Source organism: Elaeis guineensis, chromosome 2, assembly GCF_000442705.2.
Source record: "Elaeis guineensis isolate ETL-2024a chromosome 2, EG11, whole genome shotgun sequence".
Classification (NCBI taxonomy): domain Eukaryota; kingdom Viridiplantae; phylum Streptophyta; class Magnoliopsida; order Arecales; family Arecaceae; genus Elaeis; species Elaeis guineensis.
Window position 1 is genome coordinate 22,825,250 of NC_025994.2, and position 19,103 is coordinate 22,844,352.

Below are 19,103 nucleotides of genomic sequence, written 5' to 3' on the forward strand. Positions count from 1 at the left end.
ATATTGCTTTCACAATTTCGATACCAAACTCTTGCTATGAATATTTTACTAGCTATTTAACATTTTTTTGGATAATAAAAATTAATTTTTTATTTGTTGTTTGGAGAATCATCGGCGTCAACACTATTAGTGAAAAAAGTTCTGCAGTAGATAATTTAATTTTTAAAAAATTTGTTCTTATTGTTGATATTGTTTATCATACAATAATATATTAATGAATCTATAATATGATGATGTAATATTTGCTTTTCATTTTTCTAGAAAACTTCTAAGCCATAATTATATACTACATAATTTTTTGGCTCAAAATTAGTTTGCAATATCTAAGCTATTTAATTCACATTTTCTTACATCTCCATTCCATAGTGCTGATCCACACTAGTTATTCATTATTGCTTTGCTCACTTTTTTCATTGCACCTTATCCACATAGTAGATAAAAGATTATTCCAGGTAAGTTATTTTTTTAAAGAAAATCTAATTCAAACCTCTCCTTTCTTAGATTGCCATATCTTGCAATGTTGTGTATATAATATGTTTATTTTAAGATTTATTTTTTAATAAAATTATTTTTAGATTTTTTGCCCGAGATTGCCGTGTTATTACCCACCGGTATGATCAATCCAAACGCCCTTTGTATGAACCCCAATGAGCGAAATTCGTGATGGCCTCTTCCGCTTTATTAAATCCCGTAACCTGGCGTCTTCACCCTTCTTCCTCTTCACCCACCACCTCTTTTCCTCCTCTACCCTTGGCCGCCTCCGTGCCACCACGGCCCTTCCCCGCTGCCAGCCGCTGGATCCCCGCCTGCCGCACCGGAGCCTCCTGGCGCAGCCCCGCCCGCACCCGCCGCAGAGGCCGACGCGGCCGCCCGGAGAGGGACGGCATGGCATCCTCCGCCGACGCCTCGCTCCCGCTCAGGCGGAAGGACAGCAGCGGGGAAGCCTACGATGAGGAGGCCGCTCTCAAGTCTCTGGATCCCGACGGCCACGAGATCGAGATGTCCTACTCCGATTACAGAACCGGTGAGTTTGAAGAATAAATACGAGCTTGAATTGAAGGATGCTGGGAGAGTTTCCATACAAGTTTGAAGAATAATGCAATTTCTCTCTCCTTATTGTGCTCCGACCCACTCGCATCATACTCAAATCTGGATATTAGCTTTTTGCGCACACCAGAGAATGTGAAGGATTGTGAAACCTTTTGTTGTAGTTAGTTTCAATCGATTGTACATAAAAAAAGTTTTGTTTTTGAATGCAAAGAACAGTTCCATAGAACCTCACAGTCACCAAGTTCGTTTTGATGAGTCTCAGAGCACGCATCTTAAGCTACGATGCGGGCATGGAGACCGCTTGAGGTTCTATGGATGCTGGAGCAGCAGTGGCAGGAGCTGCTGATGTGGATGGTCGGATACTTTGTAAGGTCTGAAGGCAATGCAAACAGGTAAAAGCATCGTTGAATCAGATGATCGAATTTGATGATTGGAGTCGGAACGAGGGACATTATGATGGAATCGTAGGTTAGGTCAAGCTGTAGCTGAGACTCCAAATGTCAATACCAGAGACTGGATAAATTGATCTCGCTGGGGTGAATTTTATGATGCTCATAGAAGAATAATACAAGAAAGGAAGTAGACATGTTCTTGGATATGATTGATAATAAACTACACAAGTTAAGCATTGTATGGATGCCCTAATGTTGTGTATTGAATTGGAGGAGGTGGAGGAAGGAAAAAGTGGTGGAGATTGTGACCAGCCAATGGATTCCACCAAATACTAGATATTGAGCATACTGGGAGTCTGGGACCCATCTTGTTCTCTTCTCTCTTCCACTACTATCCTCAGCTCAGCTGATTCTGATTAGTGAGAGAGGTGTCACACTTGCACAGTAGCTGGGCTGCCTTGCATCTCTTACAACTGGACCCTAGTCATGTCTGTTTATTTTAAGGTACAAACATGATGGATGTATGCAGGAAAGCAATAAACCAAACATGTTGATGTGTGGAACAAGAAATAGAACATGTGCAAAAGTCGATCAGTAAAGCGTGCAACATCAGGCACTTGTGGTTATGCATGTATAATTTAATCTTTAAGAAGGACATGGAAAACTTAAAGGCAAGAAGTGGAAATTCATTAGTAGTAAAGGGTCATTTCAGCATTTATTTAACAAGCGATGCTGAACACCTAAAGGAGGGGGAGCAACAGACTGGAAAATGACCTTTCTAGACTTGAAGGGATTAGGGTGACCTATGTTCTGAGTGAGTAGATGTGTTCTGTTAAGTGATTGGAGGTCTGCAGGACATATTATATGAGCCAAAGAAGGTAAGCAAATGGGTGATTTGTTGTTCAGAAGAGACCAGTGAGTGTGATGTTATAAAGATAACATCGTATTGCTCGACAGATTAGTGTTCAATATGTGTAATACTAAGTTCCTTTAGTCATATAGAACAGAAATAGGGGCCCTTATGTCTTGATAATGTGACTCGTATGGTGTTTTTGGGAATTAGCATCTATTGTGTTCCATCATTGGTATTAAACATGAAAACTGACTTAAAATCCAACATATTGAGTCAGTAGTGGTAGAACTGTTAATGGGGTCTAATCTAGTTAAAGAGGGTTTAGAAGTATAATTCCAGAATCACTCAACTGGAGACTGCTCAGGTTGAGTGTGAGCATGGCAACTAGCAAACATCCCATGCACTTGAAACAACAGTTAGGAAAAGGTTTTATTGACAATAAGGCTAGTTGAGGAAGTTGCCGACCCCAACTAGTTTGAGATTAAGGTTTAGTTGAGTAAGGCTGGTTGAGAAAGTTCTGGTATGGACTACCAGGTCTGTCATGAAGAAATGTAATGTGCCTAAGAGCTATTTTTTATTGTTGTTCATGGTTCAAGATTATTTTTTTTTAATTTTAATTTTTGTGAGCCCTTTGAAGATATTTAAAGAGCACTCCATGCACCATCTTGCTTCCAGAAAAGAAAATTGTGGAATTTGGCCTTTTTTTTTTTTTTTTTCAATTTACCACCACTTGGCTTTGGCAATAGCGTGATCTTCTATTGTGACTATTCAGTGCAGTTGTGTAATCTTTCACAACCAATTGGCTGAATTAGAGGAGGCCATATAATGATATAATCTTTAAATAGAGGAGGCATGATAGTAATTAACACTGTACTTGTTATGAAATCTCTGACCCAAGTACCCAACTAAACTTCTGTATGCTTGTTTTCATGGAGAGACCCTTGCAGAAATCACAATAGGATATGCTGGAAGAAGAAATGATCAAAATTTTCTTGAAATAATTATTTGTTGTTCATTACTATTTACAATTACATTGGGAGTCCAAGGAGGCATACTGAACAAAACTTGTTCCATAGATTTGAAAAAATGCATTCAACTACTTATGCATGATCAGACTTTTTGTCCTTGATTATTGTAACAAGGCAACCAGGTAGCAACACATCAAGCAAAGGCCAAGTAAATGCCCCATTAACTTCCATGTTGGACATGATGCATGTCCAAATGGCTAATATATCATTCTCTGCTAGTTGTATTTTATATTCCTCAAGTTTATAAGATTCCAGACTTGAAGTTGGTTATAGTGGTCTCTATTGCATCATTGGTTTGAAGACTTGGGAACTATTAACCATTCTTAATGACTCTTGCCAATATCTGCATTTCTTTTGCAATTAGAAACTATTATCATTTAAGTGTATCTTTCATAATTTTGTGATTGCTATGATGCTAAGTCATGGTTGATTCTTTATTTACTTCAAGGACTCATGTAGCATTTCTTGCATACCTTTGTTTGAAGTAGTAACTTTAATGGGATGGAAAAGTCTATTTTACTCATGTCATGACTATAAATCTAAATGGCATCTTTCCATTTCCCTTATATTTGATTTACTCATTTGGAATGATACTTGTTCAGGACAACTTCATAACCTTCTGAACGTGACCAATTTTTCTTCTCACTGGAACATAAGATTGAACAAATGTTGCCTCTTGCCATCGGTAGTGAAGATGAAAAGGACCATTATATATCATTTTTGCAAATTGTATATGCTTTTAAAATTATGCCTCTCATTCTTCAGCTACCATGTTCCCATGGTAATTTCTATGTTCAGCAACATGCACTTTTGGTGTAATTGGTGCAGAAATTGTGGAAGATATTGTCACTCAAGCAATGGCCATTATCTTGATTGAGGTAGCTCATACTTCATACTCCATTTGTAACAATCCATAGTTTGAAAAGGAGATCTCAATTGGTGTTGTAGACAACTTCATTTTGTTGCAGTCTACTTTTTAGGGTTCCCATACTTACAATTGGGACAATCTTTAGTTGAATTACCTTTCTTCATACTATCTGGCTTCTTTTTTGGGAACGGGTTCCAAGTTTCTCATGTCCTCTTTGCTTATAAATTATCTTGCCACCAATTTTTTCATCCACCATTGATGTATTGCAATTAACCCCATTGAGGAAAGGATCTTTGATAATCATTGATCATTTGATTGCCGGAGTTGGAGAACTTTGCAATATACAATTGCTACAATGATCCAAAAGTAAGGAAAAAACTAGAGCACTTTGTTTTTGGTCTATCTATTAAATCTCTAATTCCTTACTGGTATAATCCAATTGGTGACGCTTCCACTAAACTCAATTCATGTCCAGGTTTGCTGTACTGATGGTACATACCGACCACACCGTACCATACTGTACCAAATTGGTATGCAATATAGAGGGCATATCGATACTCGGTATGCCAAACCGATCGCTATGCTGGCATATCGATACGGTAATAGGATGCTACTGGTATGGGGTTTGGTACATAGATGGTGTACCTTGATTCATGACTTGAATCTTGTGACCATAACATAAATTTTTTAGGTTGACTTTATTGTCAAAGGGGGTTCATTTTTTGGATGCTTTTTTTAGCATGTTCTGTAGTTCAAGCAAAGGCATCTATTCTCATATTGTTTGCCTTGAGGCTGTGTTTGGTTGTTTCAAATGGAATCAGCAATGTTTTTCCCATTCCCGATATATCCATTTCTAGGAGACATCATAAATGACTAACTCTGAGCTTGGATAACAAGTCTAGGTTGTCCTGATCAATGAAGCAAACCTTCTAGCATATTCAATTTTGCATAAATATATAGTATAATTATCATAACAATAAAATATATTATTTATATATGTTATTTATATGTCATTATATTAAAAATATAATATTATTAAAGTTATATTATTTTTAATGTTTTATTATATTATAATATATTTACAAAATATATCATATAATATTTTATTATACTCATAATTATTTAAAAATATAATCGTATGCTAGATTTATAAATATTATTATGGCAATTATCACTAGTTAATTTATGAATGTTATACATTATTTTTTAAATAATAACATATGATGTGTTATAATATTACTCATGTATGATATATAGTTAATATTATATTAATTATCCTACTATAATAATTATAATATATTTCTATTTTGTATAATTTATGATATGTATACTATATTACATTCTAGTAATAGCTTAATATATTGTTGGATGTGATGTGTCTGAAACATACAAAAGTTTTAAAATATAATAAAGGCAGATGTTGTGGGGGTTGCGATCGGACGGGACACAACTTGGTTTTGGAAGATGTGGCACCAAAAGTTGTAGAGTTGGTCATCTTTCATATTGAGCCATTGACTCAACGCATCGGCCTATAATCAGACAATTCCATCGTGCTATAAGCAGACTAACATATAATCTATGGTATCAATATGCCTAGTGCAATAGAATATTATAATACTTTAATAGTAAAGTTAATATAAATACTTATTATATTTTTATGATAACTATTAGTAATATATCAACATTATATAATATTTATATTGACATAATGAGAATGGCTAATATTATTGATATATGGTAAAAAATATAAAATACATAATTAATCAACGTTCACCATACTGATCGACCAGTGGTACGATTCAATATGCCGCCATAGCATTCCATGCCAGGCCCGAACCAACACAGCAAAGAGGGGGAAGGGAGAAGGAAAGAGATAAAAGGAGAGAGAGGGAAGGGGAAGGAAGGAAAGGGAGAGGGAGAAATGGCCTTCGGAGGTCGCTAAAGGGTTGGTGAGGCCACGGTTGCCGCTGCCGAGGTAATGGGCCTTATCGATGTCTCATTTTGAAGGCCGGAGTTGACCCGATCCATCGCCGGTATGGTTTAGCATGCTTCAAACCAGACAGTTTAGGACGGTTCAGCCTTCCTTTTAATTAATCTATTATAAAATTATCATAATTAACTTTTTTTGGTATAAACATACTGTAATATCAATAAGAGAATAATTATTTTTATGGTTAGGTAAACTTAGAATAAAATTACATATTTTTAATCACATATAGTTCATGGAATTATATTGTAATCAATATCAGAATCATTTTATGGGATATAATATATAATTATAATAATTAATTGATATTTGATGTATTAGTGTTCTAAAATACTGATATGTACAATTGTAATATTGTATCTTTTTAAAAAATATTTTGATGATGTATTTTGTATTTTTTCTTATTGTACATTTTTTAGATTATAAAAATATGTTACTTTGACAAGCATTCAAGTCTAAGGAAAATAATAGCGGGTACAGTTTTACCCTTTTTATGTGAGTCTGATACCGCCTAGAATAGGCACTTCTAGACAAGCAGCAGTAACCTTAGTTTGATGATTGATCAAAGAGTGAAAGGTGATTCTTGGCCTGCCTAGGAAGAATTTGGAATCATCTTTTACTATCTTAAGTTGCTTAACTAAGTGTGTTATCTCTGCAAAGGCCACAATGGTGAGCAACTTCAAAGTTCATCTGTACTCAGTCAAGTCAATGTTTATCAAGATTCACTTGATGGGAACAGATTGTGATCTTGGTCTAATCTCCTTTGTCCAACTGAGAGAAAAGTTTTTGTTCTGCTGACCTTGTTGGCTTGTCCAGATAGGTATTCTTAGCAAAATGATCGGCTATTTATTAAGTGAGTTCAGGCGAGCTAGGCATGTAATGCCCTAGATCCTGAGGTGAATGGGGTTGAGACCCAATAGGTTTCTTGGAAAAGTCACCTTAAGCAAACCACATTTTAGTGTGTTACACCTAATTTTTATTCTGTCATGGTAAGTTAGTTTTATGACAAGGATCGCATGATTAGTTATCTTGCTGTGGTTTAGACAATCACGGTTTACAGTTTTTGTTTCAAACTTGCACTATGTGGTCCATGCTTGATAGATTGTCTGGGGATGTTAGGTATAAGTCTTACAGAGAATGTTACTATGATTACCTTACAAGCAGGCTCCAGACAACTCTCTCTCTCTTCCCCCCCTCCCCCTCTCTCATCTCAACATATGTTCTATGCTCTCTCTCTCTCCCTCTCTCTCTCTCTTTCTCTCTCAACATATATTGTATGGTTGTTGACTAATATTGGAACTTTCATGAAGGCTTGATTAGGAAAGAGGTATTGGCTTGTTTTGTAGCTTTATTGAAGGCTTTACATCTTTGCGGTTTTTTCTATAATCAAGATGCTTGGTGCAGGTGGTTCAACATCAAGGAATTATCAGAATTCTTCTAGAGTAGATGAATCAAGTAGAGATTTTGAGGGTGAGACGCACCCATCGAGTACAAATGTTCCACGGAAGAGGAAGTCTAAGATTGGCACTTTAAAGTGTTTTGGAGTGGAGATGTCCCCTGACAACTTTGCAGTTGCTATTGTATATTTTGTACAAGGAGTTTTGGGGTTGTCAAGGCTTGCTGTAAGTTTTTACCTGAAGGACGATCTCCATCTTGATCCAGCTGAGGTACACCAATTTTGTTTTCTTGATGTCATATTTATTTGTAGCAAGGCAGAATTCAACATGGTGTTTCTTTTCTGGTTGCTATGGTCTTTTGCTCTTTTTCTTGTTTTTAACTTTTGGAACAGTTCATGTTCGAGTAGCTTTTTTCTTGCCATGATTCTTTTTTTTTTTTTTTGAAAACTGGTGTGGTGTAAGTCTTGCTTAAAAATATTTTTTTTAAAAGTAACTTATTTTAGCAAGTAACATAGGAAAATCTATAAATTCTGAGGTATAATTCTTCAAATGGAGGTTGATTTATTATTTCTCTTTTGATTTAGACAGCAGTTATATCCGGTGTCTCTTCCTTCCCATGGTTGATCAAGCCTCTTTATGGTTTTATCAGGTTCATATAAACTTTTATATCCGTCTTGTCCTAAAATATCTGAATCATTTTTCTTCATGTACTTGTCTAAATGTTTCTCCTGATGGCAGTGACTCCATCCCACTTTTTGGCTATCGAAGAAGGTCATATCTTATTTTGTCAGGGCTTCTTGGAGCATTTTCATGGTGCTTCATGGCCTTTTTTGTTGATGGCAAATATGGTGCAGCGCTCTGTATTCTTCTCGGATCTCTTTCAGTTGCCTTTTCAGATGTTGTAAGTATGATTATTTATTTTAAATTGTTGCATGTTACTTGCTTTATTTATTTCAAGTTCTTTTGAATGAATACCTCCTTGTTTTGAACCATCATTTTTTTTCATTGTTTAATGTGATTGTCTATATAACAGCTTCATGTGGTCATTTCTTTTAACAATTAGCTCGTGAGCCAACATGCTTGTGCTTATTGAAGTCTATGATTTTATAACAGTTCACTCAATGCTAACTTTTTCAGTTACTAATGATTTTTGCTACTAGTGGTAACTTCTGAGTTGTGAGATTATGACTATTGCATGATCAGTGCCACAAATTTTTTATTGCCATTCTTGAACATGATCTAATTGTGCTGCAATGATATTTCTACCTGCGTTAGAAGTTTTCTATGGTTGGTCATCAGAACTCTGCATGTCTCTGATGTATTAGTTTCATCTCTCTGGTATAATACAGAATTACTATATTTGGAAAACTGGACATATTTTGCAGGTTGTGGATTCTATGGTTGTTGAAAGGGCACGTGGTGAATCACAGAGCACATCAGGATCTCTTCAATCTTTATGTTGGGGATCTTCAGCCTTTGGGGGATTGTGAGTGCATACTTCAGTGGTTCTTTAGTTGATGCCTACGGTGTAAGGTTTGTAACAAGACTGAGGTTATTATACTATAACTTCCTAACTGAGGTATGTTCTAACTTGTCATGATCTTTTCTTTGAATTGCAGATTTGTTTTTGGTGTTACAGCCTTTCTTCCTCTGATGACATCAGCAGTTGCTGTTCTTGTAAAGGAACAGAGCATGCCTTCTTCCAGGGGACATAATCCTTTAGTTTCTGGTTCAAACTTCATTGAAAATTCGAAGCAAAATATTATGCAGTTGTGGGCTGCTGTCAGGCAGCGAGATATCCTTCTGCCCACCTTATTCATATTCCTGTGGCAAGCAACACCACAGTCGGACTCTGCCATGTTCTTCTTTACGTATGCTTCCTACCCAGCCCTTACTTTTTTTTCATTGCAGAGAACTCAATAACTATATGCTCCCAATGTTATGATGCAGAATAAAACATATTATTTAATGAGATTTGTTTGAGTAATGCCACCTGAAATTTTGCCTCACTCATAATCATAAAACCTCTGGTTGAAATTGCACTCATATTAAAAAATTGTCAGTTTGGTGTTTTGTGAGTTGACATAATCTTTCTAGTTTTTTAATATAAAAAAATAAATTTTCAAAACTTGTACATGTTCTGCCAAGATGTCTTGACATGCTTTTGCTGTGTTTACATATTTTTGATATACTGGTAATTGGGTGTGTTCAATGCATGTTCGAGGAAGGAGAGAAGAGAGAGCAAGTGATGGGGTCCAATCCATTTGGGATTTTTATGAAAGAGGTCCAATCTAATAGGGAGAGGAGAGAGCTTATGCAGTAGTTAACAGTGAGAAAGTTAGTGGGGTAATTAATGCATTTTTAAGATAATTAGGAGGATAGTTTCAGCATAAAAATGACAGATGGAATAAAAAAATGAATATGCCTTGATTCCAATAGCCATTTTTATATACATTATAGATTACAGCCAAAAAGATGTTTTTTCTTGTTAAATTCCAAGGAACCTCTACAGAATCAATAATGTCCAATTCATAGAATGATCAGGTCCTACAGAATACAAGGAATTCAAGGTTTGTTATGCACCAATCTATGTGAGACTTCAGTCACAGTACTTAAACAGTTGATACTGTAAGCATGGCATCAAACAAATTCTTCCCCCATTCCAAAAGATCTTCTCAATTTTAATCCTGGTAGATTTATAGCTGTTTCCTACTCCTGTCACATCATATTGAAGAGGTGCAACATCTGATAATCTTTGAGCACATGCACTATGTTTATGAGGTGCACTATTTTGTGAGGCCTAAAACCAGATATTTAAACTTAGAAGACATGATGAGCAAGATAATATACTAGGGCTGCATTTGGACGCTGAACATTAGGTTAATATATTTAACCATTGGCATCCACTCCCTAATCAGACAACCAAACCATGAGTACGAATTATTTTCTGTTTGGTTGATATTGTGAGAGTTAGTAGGATAAGTTGTGGAAAAAAGTGAAGAAGTAGAGAGAGAGAGAGAGAACGCCAGTGGTTAACTTTATTTCACCCTTCCCGATGATAATGTTAACCGGGTTAGGCTGCTTTTTGGGGCACTGAATGATTAACTTGAACATGCCATTTTGGGCTCTTGTTTTGCTGGTTAAACTGCTAACACCTATAACCATCACATAAGCAGCACCGAAATAGTGCCTAAGAGTGTTTGTACATACAATCCCAATCTACATGATTCCTATGTAGATTATGTAAATATTGAAGGAATACATGCTACATGATTCCTATGTAGATTATTAAATATTGAAGGAATACATGAGCATGTCAGGATAATAGACTGTATGCCTTTCTAGGAGAAGTTGTAGTACCCATTAATGATTGTGTTTTCTAAAGCAATGTGTATCTTCAAGCAACAGAACAAGCAAGAAGGCTGGCAGTTTAAAAGAGACCAAATCAGAAACTGATGCAAGGATTAAAGAATTTCCCCAGGAGTAGGTTTATGGTATCCTTACAAAAAAGTTGAGGATATAATGGAACCTGATTTAAGTCATAGGTGAAAACCATAAACATAAGTGTCTCTTAAGCCTTAGTGATGAAACTTCTTTTGGTGTAGGTGTGTATATGTCATAGGCTCGGTAGATGGAGAGTGAGATGAACAGTGTGATTTTTGTAAGAATCAAGCTTGGACCTACTGTCTCAAAAAACTCAGGCACAAATGTATAGAAAAAAGATGCTCTGCAATTTTAGCATACTTGTGGAAATTTCAGTACCTTCTACTCATGGTTTTCCAAGTCTAATTTGCATTGGTGATAATCTGGTTCTGATTGAGATGCTTGGTACTTGGAAAGCAAAATATAATAGAAACCAATGTTTTTAAAGATTGCGGTTGGCAGACAGCTGGCAAGGTAGCTGCCTAGCACCTAGTCCCCAAGGTCAGAGACTCAGGCAACCCAAAAAATTTCAACATACTAATAAGAAAAAGAGACAACCGAAAAAAATATTTATAATCCAACAAATGAAGTATAATATCTCAAATAAGTCATAGTAGAACAGAGGGAAGCATAAACTTGGCAACATCCTGTAGTAATTCATAAATTGTTCTAATCATCCATACTCAAACATGATGCAAAATGCCAAAGTGGGTACCTAGGTGCCCCCACCTAGGGGAGCTGTCAAGGTGGCTGTTTTTCAAAACCAATTTAAAAGGTGAGTAGCATGTTGGAAGTACTCTTAATACTCTTCAAATAATGCTGATAGAGACAATCTTGGTTATGATTGACAATAGCTGCTTAGCTCACCAATTAGCTGCTTAGCTTACCAATTTGCTTGTAGAAAGTGAAGTGTTTGAGCTGCTAAACCTACCAGACTTGGCATATAGCTAGCTTCTAGTCTAATTCAAGCAATCCACCTTGCTTGAGTTGTATGCCCCCTAACCCACCCCCTCCGGCCCCCACCCAATCCAAAAGGAAAAAGACATTAGATATATCGATTCTCAAATGAAGTACTAATCACATTAAAATCAAAAATTTTTGAGGCAAATTTAGAATTAAGAAGAATGCTTCCTACTATTAACTTGAATCTGATTTTATTTGCCAAACCAACAGATAGTCTAGGTCTTGATCTTGCTTGTGTGAGGGTTTATAAATTTTTTTTTTTTAGAAAGGAAAAACCCACAATAAAAAAGAAAGAATGCATGGTGGGGAATAAGATGGAGTTCTTAGAGATGGAGAGGAAAATGATGAACAGGAGAGATCAAATCATGGCGAACCAATAAGCGGAGGTCATTGAGGGAATATAGTTGTAAAATAGGGCATGGGCTTTCGAGTTTCTAGTTGCTCCATCATGATTCATGTGAAGCGTTCCACCATGATCAATTTTATTAAACAGTAAGCTGGTGGAATGTGCTTAGCATGGGAATTCTAGTGGTCCATTGAATTGAAGGGTGCATCAGTTGGATCTTCAAGATAGAAAATTTGTTGGTACAATTACAAGTGGATGATTGACAAACATATGGAGATAAGCCATATTTGAATTAATGCAATGTAACAGATTCAACATGATGCAAAATCCTACTAAGGACAGCATTTATCCTATATTTGGTTGGGGTCATGAGAGGGTGGATGGATGGGATTGGAATAATGGATGGCTTCCATCCACTATTTGATTTAAAAAATTATAAAGAAGATGGATGAAAAAGGAGAGATTGTCCATCCATCCTGGCTCAGCAATTTGCATTCTCCCAAATTGAAAGGATGAAAAATGGATGGAGCATTGAAGGATAGACTTTTGTATGGATAAAATTATCCCTCATTAATTTTTTTAATAAAACTATAATACTTCTTCACTTTTTCATTAATATTATATATATATATATATTATTATTAATCATATATTATTAAATTTTATTAGTCATTATTTTAATTTTAGTATATAATTTTCATAATTATAATTAAATAATTAGATTATCTTCTATTTCTCTATTTATATTTACTATTTTTAATTAACTATTTGTATAATATTAATTTAACTATTTAAACTAAATTATAAATAATTTAGTTATTTATATAATTAATTCATTAGCAATTAATTTATAAAATCATGTATTAAATTAAATATTTATATAATTTTTATATAATTATAAATTATAAAGATTATAAGTTTATTATTTTTTAGTATAAATAAGTGTTATAAATTGATAATAATAATATTTTTATCAAAGGGTAGTTTAGTAAAATTATTATACAAATATCATCCATCCTTCTCTCATTTCTCCTGTACCAAATAGAGGAGGGAATCATTTCTATCCATCATATCATGTTTCACCAAATATATGATAGGATGGATGAAAATTCATCCATCCTTTCCTCTATCCATCCTTCCTCCTCCATTCATCCTTCCTTCAATCCATCTTTCGTACCAAACAAAGGGTTAAAGTATGATGCATAAGGTTGCATATGAGGCCACATATGCGGATGCATTCCGTTGATCACATGCTGCATATATAGTTTGAAAAAGCAGTCCACTTAGCACTATGTGGCCATTTATGTGGCTAAATTAACATTTTATTTCTTTCTTCAGTTGATTTCGTAAACAAAAAGTCCATAGGCAATCTTGTATGCATAAACTTTGGCGTGCTTGAGAGTTGGGAACTCCAATTTTGTATGCTAGGCTTGTGTGTGAATCCAATAGCTCCATTTGGTTGATGGATCGCGTGCTCTTGCTTTCCGTTGGTGGAAAATAGCAAGCGAACAATATCTTTTGAAGCCCTTAAATTATGGGAAGCAATCATCTATTGCCATGAAAGTGCTTGTAATGCTTCTTGCTTCCAGTAGCTCCATTTGGTTGATGGATTGGCTGCTTTTGCTTACCGTTGGTTGAAAATAGCAAGCGAACGTACGAATGCATGTAAGTATGATCATTGACTAATGAGAAAGAGAGAGAGAGAAAGAGATATGTATGTGTGTATGTATATATGTAAAAAATAGGTGAAAAGAGATCTTGGATGTGTCTAATAGCTTGTGGTTGGTTGACTAATGAGAGAGAGAGAGAGAGAGAGGAGGCAACAAAGAAAAAGTAAAACTGAAAATATGTATGTATGTAGGTGTGTATGTAAAGAATAGGTGCAAAGAGATGTTGGATGTGTCTGGTAGCTTGTGGTTGGTTGACTCATGTGAGAGAGAGAGAGAGAGAGGAGGCAACAATGAAAAAGTAAAACTGAAAATATGTTGACTAATGAGAGAGAGGGGGTTGGTTGACTAATGAGAGAGAGAGAGAGAATGTATGTATGTAAAGAATAGGTGAAGAGAGATCTTGGATGCGTCTAGTAGCTTGTGGTTGGTTGACTAATGAGAGAGAGAGAGAGGAGGCAACAATGAAAAAGTAAAACTGAAAACAAACAATCAAACAAAACAAAAATAAAATAAACTGAATCAGAAACTAGAGAACCAAAATGCAAAATATCAACATCAAACATTAAAAAGTAAAATAAATGATAAAAATTGAGAAGTGCTGTTTTGTGGATGGTTCTGACTTATGATGCCATCTATAATATTTTCAAGATCACTTAACTATTTTTATATATGTGAACTGTTTTATATGCTTCTGCTTTGGGTTTACTTCTTCTTTAAAAGGGCCAGGGAGAGTACCAGGAAAAAAGTACACATGAAAGAAAGAGTGGGTATACCATTTTTTACCTCATACCAAAAGGACATGACTCAACATTGTAAGCCATCAAATGCTGAAGAGGATTATTCCAAGGGCAAATTGGATATTTTGGAAAGTTTGTAAAGCTGTTTTTCTGCCTAACCTGGTTTAAACTATTCTACCCTGTAATGTGATTAGTTTATTTGAAGAGACAGATGGTTAGGAGCAAGTTACCCATTTGCACTGGGTTAACATCTTCCACAACCAAACACAGCCTTAGAGTCCAATATTATGGGAGATGTTAACATTGTTAAGAAAGTGTATCAAGTTAAAAAATAATATATCATTTGTAAAGCACAGTTTGCCATGCATGAGGAAGTCAAGCATGAGATATATTCTGAATGAGAAACATTTAGAGTTTTTGGGCTAGAAATTAATTAGTTTTCCAGCTGATTGGGATACGTGGTGAGATGTGTTGATATATGAATTTTGAATCCAGACCATCTGAGTTTCTTATGAAACATGTTTACTATATTAATGCCCTTGGTTATATTTGATTTGATTCATGGGAGATATGGGGTGGAAAGTTTATTTTGTGTTTTGGGAAATAGAGAGAACACATACATAAAAATTAGTATTCTTGAAGATGTATCACTGACATGGGAGGAACTAAATGACATGGGATTAAGGGTAATTTGGAAACAGAGCCTGTCAGACAAAGTATTCTTAGAAATTAGAATAATCCTAGATTTAAAAGCTGCTCTTTTTAATGTAGCATTGAAATAATGTTGTTCAATTATCTTAGCTTTCTGTCCTTTTAAATGATCTCCTTATTGTTCTTCAAATTGCAATATTTTATTTAAGAATTTGAACTTGGTGCACACTTTGGTGAATTGAGGAGGCCCTTTCACTTCCTGTCAGATTTCTGTCTAGCCTGGCAAGTCCTGTTCTTTAAAACTATATTTTAACAATTGCATGCTAGTTGATAGCTAGGTGATCTAAATCTGTGGTTCTGTTTGCTAAAATTTCCACAACAACCTTCTTGTCCATCAGAGACCTGCTGTAACTACCTTTTCTTGGCAACTTATCTCCTCTCCAAGTCTCCACTTTGTACGATGAATTGTCTCCATACTGATGCTTGCATTAGAAGAATCTGGTAAAAAACAATGAGTATGAAATGGAAATTTCACAGGCTTTTTAGCTTGGTAAAAATGATGTTTTGTGCATCAATGTCATGGTTTGCTTCAAGCATGTTACATGGCCTAAGGGCATTATTAGATGCTCAATGATCTTTTAGGGTACTTTGTGTCAGTTGAGATTACATTTGGTAGCTCCAATTTTCTTTATTAATTTTGTTTGCTAAGAAAATACTACTTTTAGCTATTTGTTTGTTACGGTTGAGCTATGTTATCTTACTTTGTATCTCTCAATTTTCTTTTCCATGCTTGTATTACTTTGTGATCATCCTACTGCCTAGATATCATCTTTTCTATATGTATTCTTTTATGAGCATTTTTGAAAATATTCCTATCTATTTGAGTTTCAGCACAAACAAACTTGGCTTCAGTCCAGAATTTCTAGGGCGTGTCAAACTTGTCACAAGTGTGGCATCTTTAGTGGGTGTTGCCTTGTATAATTCATTTCTAAAGAATGTTCCCTTGAGAAAAATTTTTCTCCTGACGACCATTATAGGTTCAGCCATGGGTATGACACAGGTGAGTGAATTGTAATTTTTTACATGTAAGACCTAGAAGTTCAGATATTTATTACAAATTTTATGTGGATCTAATGTTTCAGGTATTTCTTGTTACTGGACTAAATCAGGAGTTTGGCATAAGCAATGAATGGTTTTCTATTGGGGACTCACTGATTATAACAGTCCTCAGTCAGGTGGCTATATTTTAGTTAAACTTTAAATCTTTGTATGCTGCAGAGTATTGACTCCAATGTATATGTATAATTTCTGAGGCACCACTTGTTTATTTTGTCATCAGAGGAAAATAATATTTAACTTAAGCCAGATTTGAATATTGCTTTCACCTTTTAACTGGCACCAGAATAATTACATTTCATAAGAAAGATAGCTTCCACAAAGAATATTTGTGCCAAAGCTTCAAAAGCCTAGTGGAAGCTTGAACTTGGTGCACCTATGCCAAAAAGTCATATGTGCTGGTTTCTTGCGGTTTGTGATACTTCTTACTCTTGTTCAAATTGTATCCTACAAATTAAGTATAATAGTATTAAGTTGCAGATGTAATGCAGCACACTTTGCTATATGTTGGCTTCACTACTTTTTATTGGACAATATGAAACTATACATAAATATATATGAATCATATGTGTTAGTTTTAGATTTTGAACTGTTCTCTAGAATTTTATGATCAAATACTTCAAATATATTTTCCTGGTTGCAAAAATATGTAGATTGGAAGTTTTAAGATGCTTTATCAAAGGATCTAATCATCATTTATTTGTCATTGCTTAGACTGAAGGGTTTTTGTAGAGAATGCAGTAATCCAGAACAAATATGTATAATATAAGCACAAGCACAGCACATACTGCCAGGTTGACGTTCAATAGATCTTAATAAATGGCATGAGACAACAAGAGCTGTTCTTGAAAAGTGGAGGAACTTGGGAAAAGCTTATATAATTTTGTAAAAAGTAAATGCTTGTACAATGAAATGACATGAATTTTCTAGGGAAAGCAAAGGAACAAACCTTCCATCTGGCTACCTGATATTATAGATCCGGATGATGCATTTATTGATTGTAAAACTTTTGTTCTGGTTTTATTTGTGCTTTTGCTAGTTATCATTTTCATTAACTTTTCAACTACTAGCAGTGTTTCATAGTGCTGCATCATGATGATCAAGAAACATGAACCATTTTGCAGGCTTCATTCATGCCTGTTTTGGTGTTAGCTGCAAGATTATGTCCATCTGGCATGGAAGCCACCTTGTTTGCTACCCTGATGTCGATTTCAAATGGAGGCAGCGTTGCTGGTGGCCTTTTGGGTGCTGGGCTCACTCAACTTCTTGGGGTCACCAAAGACAGCTTTGGCAACTTAGCGGTCTTGATCGTTATTTGCAATCTCAGCTCCTTGCTGCCTCTGCCTCTCCTTGGACTACTTCCACAGGAAAATCCAGACGCCAATAATGCAGATGTTGGACAGACAAAAATGAATTGAAGCTGTTTTTGTTGCCTATGTTTTAAATCATTCGAGTTTGGCATGATTGCCCGCCATTTCAATTATCATGCAGTGGTTAAATGTGTTGCAGCGATCATCAATTTGAAAGATCACACCTTGTTTTAGTTTTCGGTTTCACATCCTTGAGCAGAAATTGGAGTACACATTTCTCCAAAGAAGACCAGTGGCAGTTCAATCGACAGCCACATTGGTGATCAGGTTCATGCAACTGCTAACCAATGTATCATATGATGCTTGCTGGATAGTTTCAGAAGGGCTGCGGCAAAATATGTGGAATCCAATTAAGCCATTCATGTATAGAAAATAAATATTGACCTCAGATTGTAGCAGTTCGACTTTAATCGTACAAAAAGAAATGGGAAATTATCATTTTTGGAAGCCTTGATAATGCTCTGGTATTATGTAGAAATTATATTTAATGTTTCTGATTTGGAGCATTCGCATTTTATGTTCGTTGATTCTCTACAAGGTCGTATATTTTATGAAAAAGGGGAAAATTGGTCATATTATATGGAATAAACCTATCAAATTTCATTGGGATTATGAAATTATACATAAGACAAAGTGAAAATACAATTGGGAACGTGACAGCATGAACTCAGTCTGTTTAAACAGTTTGTGAGGAACATATGATGCCCAAAAATTCCAACATCTTGATATTCTTCAATTAGCAAGACCTCTGTTTGAGCTTTGAAGCTAGAAATTCTTGGATTCCTTCCTTTCCAGATACACCACACAGTAGCATTCCAAGTCTCCCACTCAGCCTTTAGTTTCTTTTTATTCTCTTCTTTCTCCAACAAAAAAAGAAAAATATAAAACCCAATCGAACCAGGCCATCCTCTCCGGCTAATCTCAGCGCCCAAAAGTTACTGAAGCTTAGAAACAACAAAAGACATCTCAAGAAAATATGATAAGCAGACGGCTCAGCTAAATTACGAAACCCCAGCAAATGCTGAATATCCAAATATCTGTAGAACACTATACTCCTTTTAGAAGCTTCACTAGAAAGAATTTTGGCAATGGATCCAGTAAATATGCCTTCTTTGATTAATTTCCTCAAAAAAAATTTAAAATCATGACGGTCTGTGAACCTCTAATGGAAAAACTGGTTCTAATAATGAATGAGAAACAAGTGCTAAGAAATGTTGTTGAACACCTAGTCATTGGACAGCTAGCCCAATCT

The 19,103-nt window shown here is 35.4% G+C and overlaps 1 protein-coding gene across 1 annotated transcript; it reads left to right on the forward strand.

Annotated features, from left to right (window-relative positions):
* The first annotated feature begins 622 nt into the window (after window positions 1-622).
* On the forward strand, window positions 623-18,117 carry LOC105034008 (folate-biopterin transporter 1, chloroplastic). The gene is given in 10 exon segments (XM_010909027.2): window positions 623-1,024; window positions 7,583-7,845; window positions 8,160-8,224; window positions 8,314-8,476; window positions 8,961-9,057; window positions 9,060-9,108; window positions 9,195-9,446; window positions 16,257-16,425; window positions 16,508-16,600; window positions 17,606-18,117. Coding segments are annotated over 10 exon segments (1,806 nt in total). The 5' UTR covers window positions 623-663; the 3' UTR covers window positions 17,900-18,117.
* The last annotated feature ends 986 nt before the right edge of the window (window positions 18,118-19,103 follow it).